Source organism: Lates calcarifer, linkage group LG2, assembly GCF_001640805.2.
Source record: "Lates calcarifer isolate ASB-BC8 linkage group LG2, TLL_Latcal_v3, whole genome shotgun sequence".
Taxonomy (NCBI): Eukaryota; Metazoa; Chordata; class Actinopteri; family Centropomidae; genus Lates; species Lates calcarifer.
In genome coordinates, this window is record NC_066834.1 from 15,024,552 (window position 1) to 15,042,921 (window position 18,370).

Sequence of the window (18,370 nt, forward strand, 5' to 3'; positions counted from 1 at the left end):
CACACACACACAGTACAGAAAAGCAGACACACACGAATATTGAACTGAGATTGGTGATTGGCCATGGCTCCACGCTCCACAACCCCTCTCCCTCTCTGACCATCATTAGCATGATTATCAGTGTTACATGAGCAGAGCTGAATTCCTCTGGCCCCCACTGGCTGCACCACACTGTCAAACTGAACCAGTAAAGGAGGTTGGCCTTAATTTCCCCATGGATACATTCCTCCATTACATTATGAGGAGACAAGCCTACAACTGCAATCGCCAGCTCTCCTCGCAATTACGACAGTGCAGGGAGAGCAGGAGCAGAAGAGGGCCTGCAGCCATTCCAATAAGCATCTCCTGATTATGAGTTGATTAATACAACGGTACCAGGCGAGCACTGTGGCCTGTTCCTGCTCTTCACTTCTTGGCAGCCTGAACATTTGAAGGGGAATTCACTGAGTCATTATCACTTTCCCAGACTAATATCTCAGACCTCTCTCTCTCCGTCTACAGCAGACGTGTTGATGAAGAGAAGAGGTGCTAACATCTAATGAGCTAGCACATTTAGGAGCTACCAGGCTATCTGCGTGTGCCTCTGAGGTGTGTGTGTGTGTGTGTGTTTGTGGCCTCCAAGCTGGTGGGGCTGGTTCTAACTTCAGCTAAATGCATCCACTTGCTCCTTCTTTCTCTAAATCTCCTGCACACAATCACTGACACAAATTAATTATCAAGTAAAATGGGGGTGTGGAGTCAAAACAACCAGAGCGTCTTATGTAACAGTTGGAAAAGCAATCAGTGGAATCTATATAATTAAATGCTCTTGAAACACAGAATGCGTGTCAGAGGTCAGAGAGTCTGGAAGCACTCAGCAGAGCTAAATGATGGTGTTGACATTATGCTAATACACTGAGCTGTTAGAGGAAGACTCGGTACTGGACTCAGCGGTTTAGTCTGTGCAAGTGTGATGTGTTCCGATCATTAAGTATAATCAAGGTTAAAATGTGTTCTTCTCAGTTTGTGGATGTTCCTTTGTGAAAATTTAGCACACTCTAAATATTCAGTTTGTTCCATTCTGCAGATTTAAACTCATTTACATTTTAATCCAAATGTACAGACAACACAACAGCCAGTAATCACACACCAGTTCACACATAACCCCAGTTTTTCAGTCCTGGCAGCCAGAGAGCAGCACACACTGCAGAACACACACAACTCTGAATGTTCCTGCACCAAGAGAGAAATGGATATTCATCAGAAATAGTTTGCCTTACTAATTTCCTCATTTATTTTTTACTCGATTTCCTCAGCATTTTATGCCTTTATTCAGTGAAGAGATGACAAAAAGAAGAGGGAGACCTGGGGAATGTGCAGCAAAGCCAAACCTGACCCGGGGATGTTGAGGTTCATGGTCAGCACCTTAACCCCAAAGCCACCAGGGCTCCATCTTGTTTTTCTAATTTATGCTGTGATCAGCACAAAACATGGGATAGAAACAGAGTAAAAAAAGAGAATAAGTTTGGATGTTCTGTTGAAAGGAGGGCAAAGAGAACTAAAGGAGAGAGAAATTTATCAGAGCTGCAGCTGCACTGAAACCCGATGAAGTCAAGTGTAAAATAACAGCTACTCTCTCACATCACATTGTAATGTAGTTTTTTAAAATTGTTTCTCACATGTGATGTCAGTGGTCCAGAGTCCAGGTGTAAAAAACAAACATACTTAAAATCATTGGAAGGAGAGTGATGGGCAGCGACTGAGTCAAACAGCAAATGATTAGCATCATTAAACAGTACAAACCTATGATTTTCATCTCCTCACTGTTAACAACAACCAATGAGTCATGATGACCAAATCATAATTATTATCAGTTGTAACGTGCGTTCCCGCTTTTGATGACAGAAGCTGAGGAGGACGGAGTCTGACAATGTCAATGAGAAACAAAATCTCTCAGGTAGGAAATCTTTCACTTCCAGTCACCAGTCAGTTTCATTGGCTCCTCTTTACCCTGACCAAGATCTTTACCTCATCTCATCCAGTTAATTTCACCAAACGTGAACCACAGGGAGGGTTAATCAGAACAGTCAGGTGAGTCAGAGTCAGATAGATAGATTGATAGATAGATTGATTGATTTTCTTTGTTGATCTTGTGAGGGAAATCAGTCACTCAGATCCAGATCCAGAACACAAACAACATGTTTTGTTGTTCAGGTTGGGGGAGTTGTTGTTGTTTCCTTTCATGTTCATCATACTTAATTATTAAAATTAGAAACTTATTTTTGGTTTAGCCATTATTGCACATTTGGGGAGAAGGTAGAATAGTGAAAATCTCGATCACATGAAGCAATTCAGTTTAAGTCAGTAAAACTGGTCACAACTGGCTACTGTCCTCGTCCAGATGACACAGTCCAGCGAGAGTACATCTACATGTGTTTATTTGATTATAGTCTAAAGTACACTGTAACTGCTACAGTTTAGTTTCTCAAGTTCCCAACTGAAGAGGTAATGCTTTATGTTTAAAATAAATTTTAAAAGATTTAAAGCTGCACTAAGAGAAATTCTTCCAGTCAGAACAACCGCTGTTAAACTCTATATGTCAGGTAGATGACATTGACTTCTCCTCAGCCACAGAGTTAAATTCTGTTCTGTGTTCTTATATAGTTGTGAACTACTTGCTGAAAACATGCTCTTGAAACCTGGAGACTGTTTTCTCTTGGTGAACATACCAAATCACACCCTATTTACAGCCATTTATTTCAGTTTCTGAATTATAAAATATTTTATTTACTTTGCAGTAAAATTCCTACAATGAAACAAAGAGCGGCAAAAGAAAATTCCTCACAATTTATAAAAAAATCCCACAATGCAATGCTTTGCCTGTGCTTATGAGATGACAGATGGGTAAATTACTGTTATGTGACACAACACCGTCAGTGGTGACGCAAAATGGCGATGATTCATGAGTTCCCGGAACCTCAATTTACTGCTCGCTGCAGAGTATTTATAGTTTTATAGTGTTTTTAATGCTTTTAATGTAAGAAAATACTGAATTAGAGATTGATTTCAGATTATTATTATTTTTACACTTTTATTGATACTGTGTCAGAATTCATCTGGACAGTTACTGATTTCACTTTTATTAACATTAACAAGCACCATATGCAGTGACAGAAACTGTGAACACAATGTATGTCACTGCAGAGGGGTTTGATGGACAGTTTCTGTCACTTTCAGGTTTTTGTCATCTGGGCTGAAACCTCTCAGTCTCTGGTTTGTCCAACATAAGAGATTCCAGCAAAGCGAAGCTGAATGGATCTGATTTAACAGCCTTCAGCGTAAATTCTGTAACACTGACAACATTACAGGCGCAAATCAGTTACTACAAACATTTAAATATAACATATATTATTTCACATCATCAATGCAGAGCTGGAAAACCAGTGGGGAAAGAATAGAAAAGAATGTGTGAATTCATTGTAAAGGCAATAATATTACTCTTGTGCTATTAGCTGATTTATAGGTTCTGGTACCTGAGGCATCATTGATACCATCATCATCATTAATGGACACAGGGGACTTGCAACCTTTGCACACTTAATACAGACATTTCCCTCATGTAAATTACATTGAGCTGCAGGTTCAATGCAACATCTCTGCTTCATCTAATGCAATCCATTGCAACAGCCCTATTAATCCAATAAATCCTACTTTTTAGTGCCAGGGAGTGTTTCTTCATGAAAACATCACTATAATAATACCAGCATTGGATGCAGGAGTGAACCTAGAAAGCTGTCACGTCGGTGGATTATATTCATTCCTACAGGATCCAGGTTTTTGGCACCCTTCCCCCGCCTATAGGCTACACAGAGACAGAGGCTCGGGCTCTGTCTTCATTGAGAAAATAGCGGCGGATGAATCAAAGCGTCAAACCACCAACATGGTTTCACACACGGGCAGATGGATGGGCTGTTTAGGTTTTGTTTGGGTGAGGGGAACGGCATTTAGTCATGTCTATGGGTGTTTTCTCAACCTTGGAGTCCCATTTTTCCACCGCTCTCTGTGTGACCTAAAAACTAGTCCGGTGCCGCGCTGCCTTCCTTTTCTTTTTCGTCCGAACAAAAAAAAAGACACAATTCCGGATTATTCGTCTAACCTAAATACGCTCTAACCTACCTACATCCTCACAGCGGCGGTTAAAACAATCCTCAAATGATGCTGAGCACTTTTTCACACAGAGATAAGGACTGCAGATTTACTTTTCTTAATGAACTAACTGAAATGCCTCCACATTCTCCTGAAGTTGACAGCGGAGGTGCTGCGCCAACTCCAAACGTCCGAAACACGAGCGCCTGATTTGAAAAGTATAAAAAGAGAGAGCGGGCTTCTTACCTTCCTTTTTTAAGGCATTGATGATCGACTTCATTTTCACTCCTTTGCTACTCCGACCTGGCGTCACGGTTCGTGCATATCACAGGACTTTTTAGTGTCCGACTTTCCCTCTCAGCACCACGGACAGCGACTCCGCGGAGAGGAGCTGCCGCGCGCAGCGCACATGATCCCGCTCACACCTTCCACTACCACCGCCTCTCCGGCAGCCAGCACGACCCCCTCCGCTCACACTCACACACACACACACACACACACACATAGTTACACACACATGCAGTCCCCAAACCCCGCCCCTTACACACCTCCCCTCTCTCCTGCTCTTTCTCTCTTTCCCGTGAGAGAGAAGCTGCGCTGCACAACTGTAGATTTGAGCGGCAGCAGAGGTAATGGAGTAATCCAAGTAATCCCGTAGTGGCTGTAACAGGACAGATAGAAGCATGGCGTATAAAAGTTGAATCTTTAGTTGTAGTTGAAGTGATGTAGATATGACAAAGATATGTGATGAGGGTGAATAAGCTGAATAAATTGCTGAACATACAGAGGCAGCATGACCTCAAACACACTTTCTGCTTTTCCTTTTGCCTCTCTGTAAACATACTGCATACACCATCAGAGGTATATCTGTAGTAACTTAATCCTGCTTATCCATCAATGAACCTCTAAGTGGCTTTAGAAGCTTGTTGTTTTTAAACACACTTAAATGTCAAGGGGGGAAATTACTAATTAATAGTCTGCAGATGATAAATCATGCTTTTTAAACATCCGAGGAAATATGCTTAATCACACACTGAAAAGTCAAATGAAATACTTGTAGAATCGAGCATCATGGGTCAAATTAATGACCCAATGTTGCTGCTGTTTTACTTAGACGTCACACATTTTTATTTGGCTGCTCCTTTATCTCACACACTGAGCTGGAGCCATAGTCTCAGATAAACAGCAGGTCAGTTTGCCTTTCAGTGGAATAGCTCTCATTTTCAGCATCAGGCAGAACCACACGTTCAGAAACCCAAGAGAATCTCTCTCAAGCTGAAATTATGACCAGAGGTGTGAGTGTTGAATCTGATATTCAGCCCACAGAGGAAGAAGAGGAAGAACATGCTGGCCTTTCATTGAATATCACATCTGGTCATTAGTTCTCTTCATTTTTATGATGAAGGTTCCTTCCTAACAGTTCCAGAAACTCAGACTGTAAAATCACACGACATACTTTGCACATTTTGTTTGTTGAAATTGTTAAATCACATTTTCCTCAAATATTAATAAATTTAAAGGCAGTAATTATTCAGAGATTCACATTTGTCTGGTTTCACAGGAGAGTTTTTTTCACTGCCTCAGGCTTTCTGTTTGTCAGAATACAAACAAGAGGAACTAAACTGTACAAAAAACTAAAAAATGTTTACTATGGGAACCAATTAGCTATTAACTATTAGCTTCAGAACAAGAATAACAGAAAACCTACTTCTCTTCTTCCATCATTTAAAAGCTTTTTCACCTACAGATATCACTGATATCAAAGATCGTCCTGTTGGAATAAAACTAGATGCAGTTGGTTGGTTGGCTGCCTGGAGATATTGTACGTGCCCTTAACAACAGAGAGATTAAAAATGACAACTAGTTTCATAAAGGCTCTGAGAACAACTTCATATAAGAAACCATTCTATAGAATATAAGACGGAGGGGACTGAACTACTGCGCTGAATCAAATACTTCAAATCCTCCACATTTCATCACAGGACTGACATTTAAATACAAAAGATAAAGCAACTGAGTAGAATGTAAACTGTGTCTACTTACAATAAAAACTGATTTCATATCCATCTGTGTTACAGAGAGGCAGACAGTTTTCTTGTAATGAAGAGAAACATATGGCTGATTTAAACTAGAGTCAAATGAGCATGTCTATTGAACCTAAACACAGAGTTTAAATACAGATATTTAAGCTTCATATTTGGTACTTCTCAGTTTAATATGATTTTACACCATTGTGGTGCATTATATTTTTTTTCTCTAACTTTGCAAAAACAGCACTAGTATCATCTAATGAGAATAAACTGATGTTATTGTGACTTAGAGGTCAACCGAGCTCTGATATAAATAACAGGGCTTAAATGAAAACCAAGAATGTGTCTTTTACACTGATACCAAACATATGATAGAAAACATTAATAACTATCCGTTACAACTGACCCTAGACCAGGATATGGAGCAGAGTTAAAAGTCTGTTCAATTTACTGTGAAGACTGGTTGAGTTTATGAGCTGATAAAAGCAACAATGCTGTTGTTTATCACTGATTATTATTCCAAAAATATTGACTACAGACATGTAGCCTCCAGTATCTTTTAAAAATGTTGACTAGATTATGTCACAGGATGTTTTTTAAATGAGATTAAAACATAGTAACTGGTGCCTGCTGTATGATACAACATATGAGTATGACATAATATCATAATGTTTTTTGATTTATTTGACTTTAGGGTCCACAGTCTAAAACAGTCTGTGTCTACATGAGGAAAATAAAGAACCTTGGTTTCTGAGAATGAAGCTAAGCTAACAGATTAGCATCTGTTGGTGGAAATTTGGGATTTATTCTATGGTTTCAGTGAGTTACCATGCATCCTGAATTTGATATCAGCCAGTTGTTGGGAGCAGAGGATGAAGGGAAAAAAAAAGATTTGGAGCTAATGATGGACTGGTGAGCAGCTTCTTCAAGAAACAAATCCTTTGTGTTGCTAAGCAACTCAGAGGGGGACGGCTCCATACATCATTAAAGCTACATTTCCACACTGGCGTGCACACCTGCCTGCTGTATGATGTAATGTACAGTCATATGACTCTGTACATGCCACCACAGTGTTTGATTTCACGCTCTGCTGTTGTGTGAAGTCATCAGGTTACACACTGTCCTGCTTAATGAAGCCTTGTTAAAGCTCTGTCTCTCTATTTCCTCAGTATGTTTCCCTCCACTTTAAAGCACAATGATACACACTGATACTAATTATACAAGAAGTGACCCCAACATACCAGATGGCTACATGCAAAGCATATGTTGTCATAAAGTATGCAATAATGCAGAGATGAGAGCAGATTCCCTTCATGTGTATTTTCATACTATGTACTGTCATATCATCCAGACTAGTCAACATGTTATATATGGAGAAAATACACAGCAGTGTTTTCCAAAATAAAAAATATATATTTTCGGTCATCACTCCTTTTATAATCCAAACAGGTGTGCTGAAAAACACCTTATTTTGAAATCCAACAAGAGGCGGGGTACATCCTGGACAGATCTACCACAGGGCTGACATATAGAGACAAACAACTAGTCACACTCACACCTATGGGCAATTAAGAGTCACCAATTAACCTGCACGTCTTTGGACTGGGAGGAAGCCAGTACCCATAGAGAGCCCACGCAGGCACAGGGAGAACATGCAGAAAAGCCAGGGTTCAAACCCAGAACCATCTAGCTGTGAGGTGACCAAAATCCAAACCCTCCTCTTATAGGTTTCTGTACATGGACAGCAAGATATTCCACCAGTATGTGACCGCTGAAGACATCATTCTGATGCCATGGACATTAATCTGCTTCACTCCTGTGGTTCAGGGCTTTGCAGCAGATTTTGGGATCCTCACACTCAGACACAAGAGCATTACTGAGGTCCAGCACTGACGTTGGTGATAAGGTCTGACTCACAGTTGGTGTCCTGGGTCTAAAAGTTATTGGATGGGGGTGATGTCAAGTTCTTCCATGCCAAACTAGGAAACCATTTTATTTTTTTAAATGAACCTAGCTTTGGGCATGTGGGCCACAGACTAAACACTAATGTTTAGATCAGACATGACCACAGCCCAGAAAAACAGATCAAACATACAGAAATACATATGGACAGGGACATGGACATACTGCAATGTAAATTATGGGAATTATTACCTTAAATAAGTAGCTTCTGTCTCATGTAACATAATCTTTGATGTTGTTGTCATCATACATGCAGCAGCTGTACATGAAGGAATGCACTGGAGACAGAGGAGACACACACACACACCACACACACACACACACACACACACACACACACACACACACACACACACACACATACTGCAGATGGCAGGTTATTTTCTGTTGCTACTGAACCATGTTTATCAGTAAATGCTGCTCACATCGCTCCACATCATATAGTCCAGTCTAATTATATCACCAATCACTACTAACAAGTAGTTTATCTGTTTGTCACCCAGTGAAAGAATGCTTCCCTCAGTGCTGCATGGTAACTTCCACCTCGAGTTTGTAGAATAATTTATCTTGCGTGAGGACAAAACACTTCATACATGACTTGTTGCAGCAGCTTCAGATGTGAAAAACTACCACTGTGGTGCATGTCACATGGGTGCAAAAAAATAAATAAATCAGCACCAGCGTGAATTAAGTTTTCCTTCCTTGCTGACAGGATGTTAAAAATGTGAGCGTCAATTTGTCCTCCTTCCTGGATCCACTGCTGGCACAATCAGCCAAAAATAGCATGGATTTGAGAGTGTAGAGACACTTGTTTAAGGAAAGAGAACATTTCACAATGATGAATAAATTAACATGTAGCCTTCATTTATTTATATATAAATACATATAAAACCACTTTGACTCAGTGGAAGAGCGACAACTCTGACCTCAGACTTAAAGCTTTAGAAACTTTAATAAAAGAGAAAATGCACCAAGGCTCCAACCAACACATGTGTGTATATATTCATATCATATTTTTGGATTCACCAATTAATTGTTAAATCTATAAACCTCAGTAGTGCTTGATCTGACCAACAGTCCAAAATCAAAAAGAAATTAATATTCCAATGATATAAAACAGAGAAATTAAGAGGATTATCACTTTTGGAGGCTGGAGACTTGTTAGGCTTTTTTGTTTGATAAAGTACTGAAATATTTATGCTATTGTCACAGTTGTTAGCAATTAATCTCCTATCACTCAAGTAGTCAATTTATCAACTCATCATTTTAGCACTAAAATGTGCCCTACCCTGATAAATAGAGCTTTACTTTGTTATTTCTGCTCATAATAGAACATTTTAATCCTCGGCTTCTGATGAAACAGATGTTGTATGTTCATGCACAGCAGCTTTTGTTGTGTTTATATGGGTCCACTCTTCCCACTATCTGTCAGAGGAATCTGTTACACACTGACAGTGTTGAAGAGTGGAGCCACATACAGTAAAAGCTGCTTGGACAGACCTCAGCTACAGCGTCTCCTGCAAAAACCAATCAAATCAGGCTTAAGAGTTCAGGAGAAAATAAGCCAAATCCCAAAATGATTCAACTGTTGCAGGATCCAAGTAGAGAGGAAGTGATGAAGAGAGCAGCTCTGTCAACTTATGTAGGTTTAAATGCCAAATTTTTTACTGATTAAAACATTTAATAAAAAGGAGATGAGTTTTGGAGACCCGTTTTACTATTTCACATATTAGTGAAATTTTTCCAGTATTTTATTTCAGAATTATTTATTTATTAATTCACTACTGAACAATTGGGGTCTTTAGAGACATGAAGTCATATGATATAGGAAACTACAAATAATCTTATTAAGGAGAAGAGGAACTGAAGAACTAATTTCACATTGAAGGAAAACTTGTTTTATTTTTGAATATTTAACTGATTTATATCTTATTAGTCAGATTTATGTTTTGCCCTCAGTCTATTTGACCACTACCTCACTGTGTGTCTATAAAAATAAATCCTGATGCATAAACATTGAGGCCTCTCTGCCCTGCATGACTTTTCACCCGCTGACAGGTAGATGTCTGTTTTCCTGCAGGAGATGTCCTGCTGTGTGTCAGACAGCACTGGATTTTTTTGGTGGGATTTTAAAGTTATTCTTCAGGCTGGTGCAAGAACTGGTCTGTGTTCAGGAGCAAACACAGAGTGTCCCTTTAACTGTAAATCCTGCAGCAAACTGGGAACAGATTGTGAAAGTGGTTAAGGTGCACGCGTGAATGTGTGAGTGTAAGTATGAAAGTGTGTGTTTGGTCAATACATGCTCCCTGTCGGATTATCACACTCTGGCAGCGGGTGGTCTAATACGCCCATCTGTCAATCATTCTTACACAGGCTTACTGCTGTATGGAGAGCAGAAAATAACAGAGACATCCTCACCATACACACACTCATTATACTTACTGCTTACAATATATGAATGTGTGTGTGTGTGTGTGTGTGTGTGTGTGTGTGTGCAAGAGAGAGAGAGAGTCACTTCTGAAGAGAATAAATAAATACATTTGGCTGTTGTGCATTCATTTGTCTTGTTTCCATTATTGTGGTTTATTGTTGTTTTGTGGCTCAGCTCTGCTGCAGAGGTTGTGTATTATTGTCTTCACTGCTACGACTGAATATTTATGTGTAAAAATGGAAACATGAATGAATTATGAATTAATGGAAAAGACATGGACATTACAGAGAAATGTGTGGATGTGTGCATATTGTTACTGGATGCACTGTTTATTTATTGACACTGTAAGTCCGTGCTGTAACGCCGTGTTATCTTGTGAGTTGTAAGCCAGAAACAAAGCCATTTAACAAATAATAAACTAGTCTGAGCGATGTTAAATGATAAAGAGTTGCAGTGACTGAGGCAAGTGGATGTGAAGGTGTGGATGACAGTTTGGAAACAATGTGACAAGGACAGACAAGTTTATTTAACTGTAAACTGTCATCTGTGGAAGTGCTTTTACAACACTGGTAATGGTGGTAATTTTTCATATTTTGACTTAGCATTAATTTGCTTACAGTGAGTAAATTTGGAGGATTCTTGCTAAATTGTCTATATTATATGTTTCTGTGAAAGGAAATATTGGCCACAAAATATCAGATACTTCACTCTCAAATACATTAGCCTCAGAAATCCAATGTCAGTCAGACTAACAATAAAAACAGTGGAAATACTACTAGTTACTTTGTACTACATATTATTAATGATAATAATAATAATAACTGCTGTTTTTGTTTAACTGTGTTGTCAGTGTGGGAGTGGTTACCTGCCAGTTGTGGTTAGCCTGTGGTACAACAGCCCACTTGCCTGCAGTATTATGAACTATTTTTGAATACACAGCAACACGTTTCCATGCGCAGCCCATTAACTACAGGATATAGGTCACTCACACGCATTATCAACATGAAGGACGCCAGGCTACATACGTAAAACGGTCGTCAGCGCCCTTTGAGAAGCCTTTCTTTCTCCTTCACTAGTCACACTGTGTCCTACTTCACAGCTTCTTCCTCCTTTGTCTCTGCTCAGGAGTCCATCTAAAAATGATGGCGCCATTGAATGCCCCCTGATTTGATAATTCACTGTACTCAAGCACTGGAAACTGAAGTTAGATTAGTCACCTCTCCTCCCTGAACCAGACTAAACCCAGAGCAAGCAGAAGAAATAACTAACTGACTGATTAAGGGTTTCCACATTTCAGAAAAGCTCACGAGCTCCAAATTCAACTGTTAATAATGTGCAACACTGGTGCTAATCTCTGGTCCCTGTCATGTATCTAACCTGTATTTATCAGGCACCAACACTGTGGCTGTCTCTGCAAACTAATATTCTGACATGTTGTCCAGTCAGATGTAACAGGCAGGCTGTTCTTTGCACCTTCTGTTGATTGAAAACAAAATGAATGTTGAATTTGAATAATTGACAGAATGCAGCACATGCACCAAACAGACTGTTGATGGTCACAACTGCAAACATCTGCATCTGTGATCCAACACATTGTGTATTTACACATTGATGTTTACATTCTAGCCCACAAACATCATTTAATACAATAACTGAGATCAGTATTGAACTGATGTTGTTGTGCAGCAGATTACGGACACTGTGCAGAGCTGGATTAACACAGAGTCAGGGGCTCAGGGCGCTGTTTACTGTCTGTTAATTAGTTTGTAGAACTTTTATCAAACTGAAATTTAAGTAGTGATATATCCATAAAAATTGTAAAGTGGGAAAAGGTCTTAAACTGAAATTAACAGATATTTAGTTTTTACCTGATAAACAATCAGTAAAATTATTATAATTGTTTTAGTGCTAGTACTAAAGGTAGAGTTGACATGAGGGCACTATAGAAGATAAAGCTTCAGCTTGTCTAGGTATTCACATCACAGAGGTGAGCACCATAGCTGTTAGAAGCCACATCAGGAACCCAACAGATGAGTCTATTTCCAGTTTGCCACATGAGAAGAAAACAGCATTCCTTCATTTACTGATTCATTGATTTTAATTCCCCCACTCATCATAGCTCTATTGACCTGTCGTGAAACCTGCAGAGAAACTGGGGGCCTTGATGAATAAGTGTAAGAATAGTTGATAAGTTCACATGAGCCTTGAGCAAGACACTGAACTCAAACTGCTCGTGAAGGTTAGGCCAGAGCCTTGAATGGCAAACACATCACTGTGCTTTGAATAAAAGCTCTTTATAAATGAATAAATCACAAACACTTCTGATGCTACATGAGTTCAGAGTTGCAGTGGATGTGGTGTTGAGTGACTGCCCTTTACATAAAACTGTAGGAAGCCTTAAAGACATCAAAGTCTGTTTCCAGCTGTTGGGGACTACGATGTGAGTATGAAGCCTTTAGTGTCTCCAGAGGAGCTGAGAGAAGTCTGATAAATGTCCTCAGGTGGAGTCACTGGAGTCAGTGTGGGTCCGGTCTGAAGACTACAAATCTGAAGAGGACAAAAAAACCTCATCTCTGTTGCAGGCTGCAGGATACATTAGCAACTCAATCTCTTACCCAACTGTCAGAGGTTGAGTTGCATTGTGGGTAATGTAGGCACCAGGTTTTGACAGAGAAGAACAACACTAGGAATTAAATATAAAGATGATATCTCCAGTTGTGCTGCTGCGATTTTGATTGTTTCCTCCTAAACTGTCAGTTGAGAGTCCAACAATGACAAATGATAAGAGTTTGCTTTCAATATCCTTAGTGCTTCATATTCTAAAACAAACTCAGACATTGACACACAGTGAATCTAGTCGATTTCAGAGCCCCTGAGGGTCTGGGTCCCTGTTGGCTGTTTCCATTTTGCCTGGTTGGTACTCTAGCCTTGACAATATAGTGAAATATAAAAGCAATGATGTAATAAAATAACAGATTTGTGTGGATGAACAGTTACATCATCTGGACAGAGTAAGCAAGAGAAAGATCTGTCTCTCTCGCTCTCTTTCACACACACACACACACACACACACACACACACACACACACACACACACACACACACACACACATCAAAACATCAACGTTCAGAAGCACTAAAGCTGCATATAGCCAGCTCAGCACGATACAAGCTGTCTGTGGTGAGAACAGGGTGGGCTGGGCTCTTATGTGGGTGTGTGTTAGTTTGAGTTGGGGCAATGAGTCAAGCAATTTAGGAAGAGGGTTGATGGGAGGTGTGGGGTAGGTGGTAGGAGGGGTGGGAGGGCACCAACCTTTGCAGCAGGCTGAACCCATGGCGGCCAACTGAGAATCCAGAAGTAAAGATCTCCCATCCCAAAATCCACACTATCACTGGCCCACAGGGGACAGAGACACAACTAAAACTGTCCAAACACGAGGGGACGAGTACCTTTGGCTAATCCCAGCTAACACTTGTAACTACAGCCGAGCACTTGCGGTTGGAGTTGAAACGGTGTGAATGGAGGGAGGAGGGAGGTGGTGGTGGTGTTGGTGTAGGAGATGTCGACAGCAACAGGGCTTTTTGGGGGTAATCCTGCACCGCAGCAATGTCCCGTTTACCCCTTCACCAGGTCGCTGCCGTGTGAGGCCGCCCGCTGGTGAGAGAGGGCAACAATTGCAGGATTACATCTTTAGATTAGATTAGATTTCTCTCTCTCTCTCTTCATTCATTTCGCCCTCAATCTCATCTTTCTCTGTCCTCCTTTATATATTTATTTATTTGTTTGTTCATCTTTTCTCATTTTCTCTAAGGCCCCATAATCCCTGAGCTATCTCTGCTCTCCATAAACTACTCTACAGGCCCGAGCCAGTATCTGAGTAATGCTCTGTGTTCATTTCAGTGGACTGGAGACATTTTCTATTTTCAGTTTATATGTATTGCGTAAACCATCAATGTAACTGTGCAACATCTACACAATAGCTTTAAGCAGTGAAGAGAAAAGTGTTTGGTTTAAATGTACGTTGAAGCTGTATGCATGGCTTGAAAACTGAAAATGTCACTCTATCAGGTGTTAAATCAGAGCGGAGTCTGTTGCCATTACCAATCTGCCTCTCCAGAACTTAATAAGTGAGTAAGTGGCAACTAAGCAACGAAGGTAATAAATAGCAAGATGGAAAAAAAAACATGGAAATTGTTCAGTTTTTTTTCAGTTTTGTATGTTCGTGAGAAATCTTTCTTGTCTTCTCACCTCCTTCTCGTTCCCTCTCACACACACAGATGCAGAGTGAAATAACTCTCGTACAGAACATATATACAGGCACCATCTTGCATTTCAATATATTCCTCAACAAAATTAACCCTTTAACAAGCAAGCAACCAAACGCAAACCAAAGAGGGACTGATGCTATATTAAGAACTGCACTTGCTTGAATCCTCACTTAACCTTAACGATGTTTATGTTCTTTGCAAACTGTATCTATGAAAATCATTTTAAGATCCCAAATATCACTGCAGGGGAACATACAATAAAATACAACAAAGGTTTGTGTCTCAGTGAATTCTGACTTTCTAATTGTAAATCCAAAGATTTTCAGTTTCAAAAAAGACATGGGTCATGACTGCTGCCAAAAGTACAGTTATTTTATCTTAGATATGCTTACGGCTTGCGCACAAAAAAGGTGCCAGTCCAAACATCTTATCCTTCAGACCTGTCCCATCAGACTGGACTGATGCTCAAAATATCACTGTATAAATCCACTAATGTAAGATCACCAATATGTTTCCTGACAAGCTGTCTAATTTCCTATTAAAAAGCATCATATGTTTTACCCAAAGTCTCCCCAAAATGCACAAATACTGAGGTCTTGCAGGAAAAACAATCACAATCAATGGAAGAATCCTTAAATCCATCTACCGACTCAATCAAATCCTTCCACACACAACACCCCAACAGCCGACACCTCAGGAAACCGACCGATCAGTTCCCACTGGATGAAAGCTCCCGCTGGCTGAGGCATTGATCATTTCTCTCGGCCTAATCGGCCCGGGATTGTCCTGGTGTAAACATAAACTTTCATCCTCTTGGCAACGCTCTCGTAATCCCACAGAGGGGATTATACCAGGAGGTCATTTAGGAGGATCAAACCATTGGGGGGATTTGAAATGTATCCTGAGGGAGATTCAGGAATATGCGCTGGGCAGCTGGGGAAGAATAGGTGAGGGATGGATGGAGGAGAGGAAAAGAGAATCTGCTGCTTTGCTACTCACCTATATCTGTCTCTTTGTGGTTCTTGATGAGTTCAGCGAGCTCAAAGTTCCCAGCAATAATAGCCACCTGGAGAGAAATCGAGAGAGGAGGGAGAAAGAGTGAGGAGAAAAAAATAAAAAAATAAACAGCTTAGCTTTGACAACAGCCAAAAAATTACTTTAAAAACACAAATTTTACAAAAGTATAAACCCAGTACCAACCTATCCCCCTGGAAATAAGCAAATTGCTCTGAGAGCTTCTCCAAAAAGCTTAATCACAATAATGGGAGTATTTTGCTTCTCTCTGAACACAACTCTCTCTGAGTTTGAACTGGATAAAAAAAAAAAAAAATCTGTGTGTTTTTTTTTCTTTTTTCTAATTTGTGCTGATGCAGTGATTCCTCTGAGGTCCAATCTTCATGGCTTTAATCATCTGTCACCAGGAATCTGGTAATCTACAACACACACACACACACACACACACACGTGTACAAACCAAGATTCACACATGACATGATGGTGTACACTCAGTGTGCACATGCAACACCACATGTTCACATGGAGGGTATCATTCACTGGTAAAAAAAAAAAAACTAGAAAACAATTCTCCAGTGTTTCTTCTCTTCATATCAAACAGTAGATACTTTTACTGACCCTGATAATCAGACTGAATTATATAGTCTAGAACCAGGCCTCTAAAATCCTTAAAACCACAATCTGAATAGAAAACCACTCAAAAAGGTTGACATAGAATGAGGCTATATAATACAGTATTATCACCTGCTTTTAAGATGCCCTGAAATAAATAACTGGCTAATTCTTTTTTTTTTTTTTTGTCCATTTTAAATATTAATAAGGTGTTTAATTCCTCTACATTTCTGTGAAGTCTGACTTTTTTTGAGAAAGATTTATTTATGCCCCTGAACTCTTTTTCTTCTTCTTGCCAAATTAAAGCCATTTAACTTCTGAATTTCAGTAACCAGCTGGTCATGGCACATGAAGCAGTGTGTTGAGTGTGTGTCCACCAGGGGGCAGTAAAGAGGTTTCACAATGAGCTGGCTGGAGAGGTTGATACACTGCCAGTGACCCAGATGATGCTGCCTGTTGTCATGTTGCTGCTTCCAGTGGTTTCTGCAGGCGCACAGCTCCTGGGGTGTTACAGTGTTTACAGTACGCTTCCAGTCAGGATCATTGGTGTAAAAATAGCCGGTTTCATTCTCCACTGATGTGTTGTACACATGAGCTCCAACACATTGCGCGTGCACACACACCTCAAGGGAAACCTAGCAGCATTATATAAGCATGCCTGTTCTGATTCCTGGAGAACAAATATTCAGGAGGAAGAGAGAGATAGAGGAGAGAGTGATGGAGAGCAGGTGTATTATTAAAGCAGAGTTGGCTTGAGTAGTAATACTCTGATCCCTCCCCCCACAGTTGACCTTCTCTTCATATAAATAAAAACACAGCGTTTCTGAGAGAAAGCACTTGAGAGCCTCTAACCGAGATGTTTTCCACCATTACTTATCCTCTTGAATTTTTCAACATGCTGCATTAATATACAATATACTTCACATTCTCTCCCTGGAAAAAAAAAAGAACCTCACTTTGAACTAAATAAATGTAATCTGGGGCTTCTTCATGGTAGCAAATGTGATGTTTCCTGTGAGGGAGATGGAGGAGGGGGACGTATTCTTCATGATGAATGCTGGCTGGATCTCCCACTCACTCTGAGGATCTCCCATAGCGCATGCCATGATGTGTGACAAATCTATGACAGGCTACTCTCCCAGAGGAACACCGATCCCAGAACAGGCTTAGTGGATGGGATCGAGTAACACGTCAAGAAGAAATGAAAGAGTGACAGATGAAGTCGTCATTTCCACTGTGACCTAAAAACTGATTGATGTTGGAAGTGTAATTGAAGGAATTGGTAAAGTGGCAATACTGAGATTTTAAAATGTAATACACTTAATATTTATATTATCTGTGTAAAATAAAGGTTAACCAAAGTTGACCAAATACTGGTGTTTTTTGATTTGCAAATCACCAAATCAATGCTTACTGCGTCTGTCATAACCAAGTCAGTGAGACTGAGAATGCCTTCTTGTTATTGAGTGAAATTAGAGAAGAGACTATGGATCACCACCATCCATCACATTATCTAGGACGCTAATCATCTGATTTTGGTAAAACGTCACGGAGATGTACATCATCGATCCGTCCTGACTCTGAGAGACTTAGAGATCGGCTATTTACAAATTAAATTCAGTGTTAATTGAAGGAAAATTATGTTTATTACAAACTGGGTCGTATTTCTATGTCTCTGTACTTAGAAAATGTAACTGTTGAGATATCAGAACATGAAAACAAAAAAAAAGTCCAGCAGGTCAGGAAACATGATCCAGATTATCTAAACCACTTTATTTGGTCCGTCACTGCACAGGAGAACTGAGTGTGCACAACTAGAGCTACAAAAGTTGAAGCTGGATGTCTGTCTGTAAACTGTGTTTGATGAAACTAGTAAATAATTTTACTGTTTGTCTTTGTTTGATTGGCTCATTTACAATCTGTCTGA

The 18,370-nt window shown here is 39.9% G+C and overlaps 1 protein-coding gene across 3 annotated transcripts in view; it reads right to left on the minus strand.

Moving 5' to 3' along the window:
* Positions 1 to 18,370, minus strand: part of shank2b (SH3 and multiple ankyrin repeat domains 2b) — a 177,589-nt gene that overhangs the window by 72,168 nt on the left and 87,051 nt on the right. For all 3 annotated transcript variants that reach the window (XM_051076066.1, XM_051076060.1, XM_051076059.1), the window contains one exon: positions 15,817 to 15,883. In XM_051076066.1, coding sequence (XP_050932023.1) covers positions 15,817 to 15,883 — 67 coding nt within the window. The remainder of the gene's footprint in view (positions 1 to 15,816; positions 15,884 to 18,370) is intronic.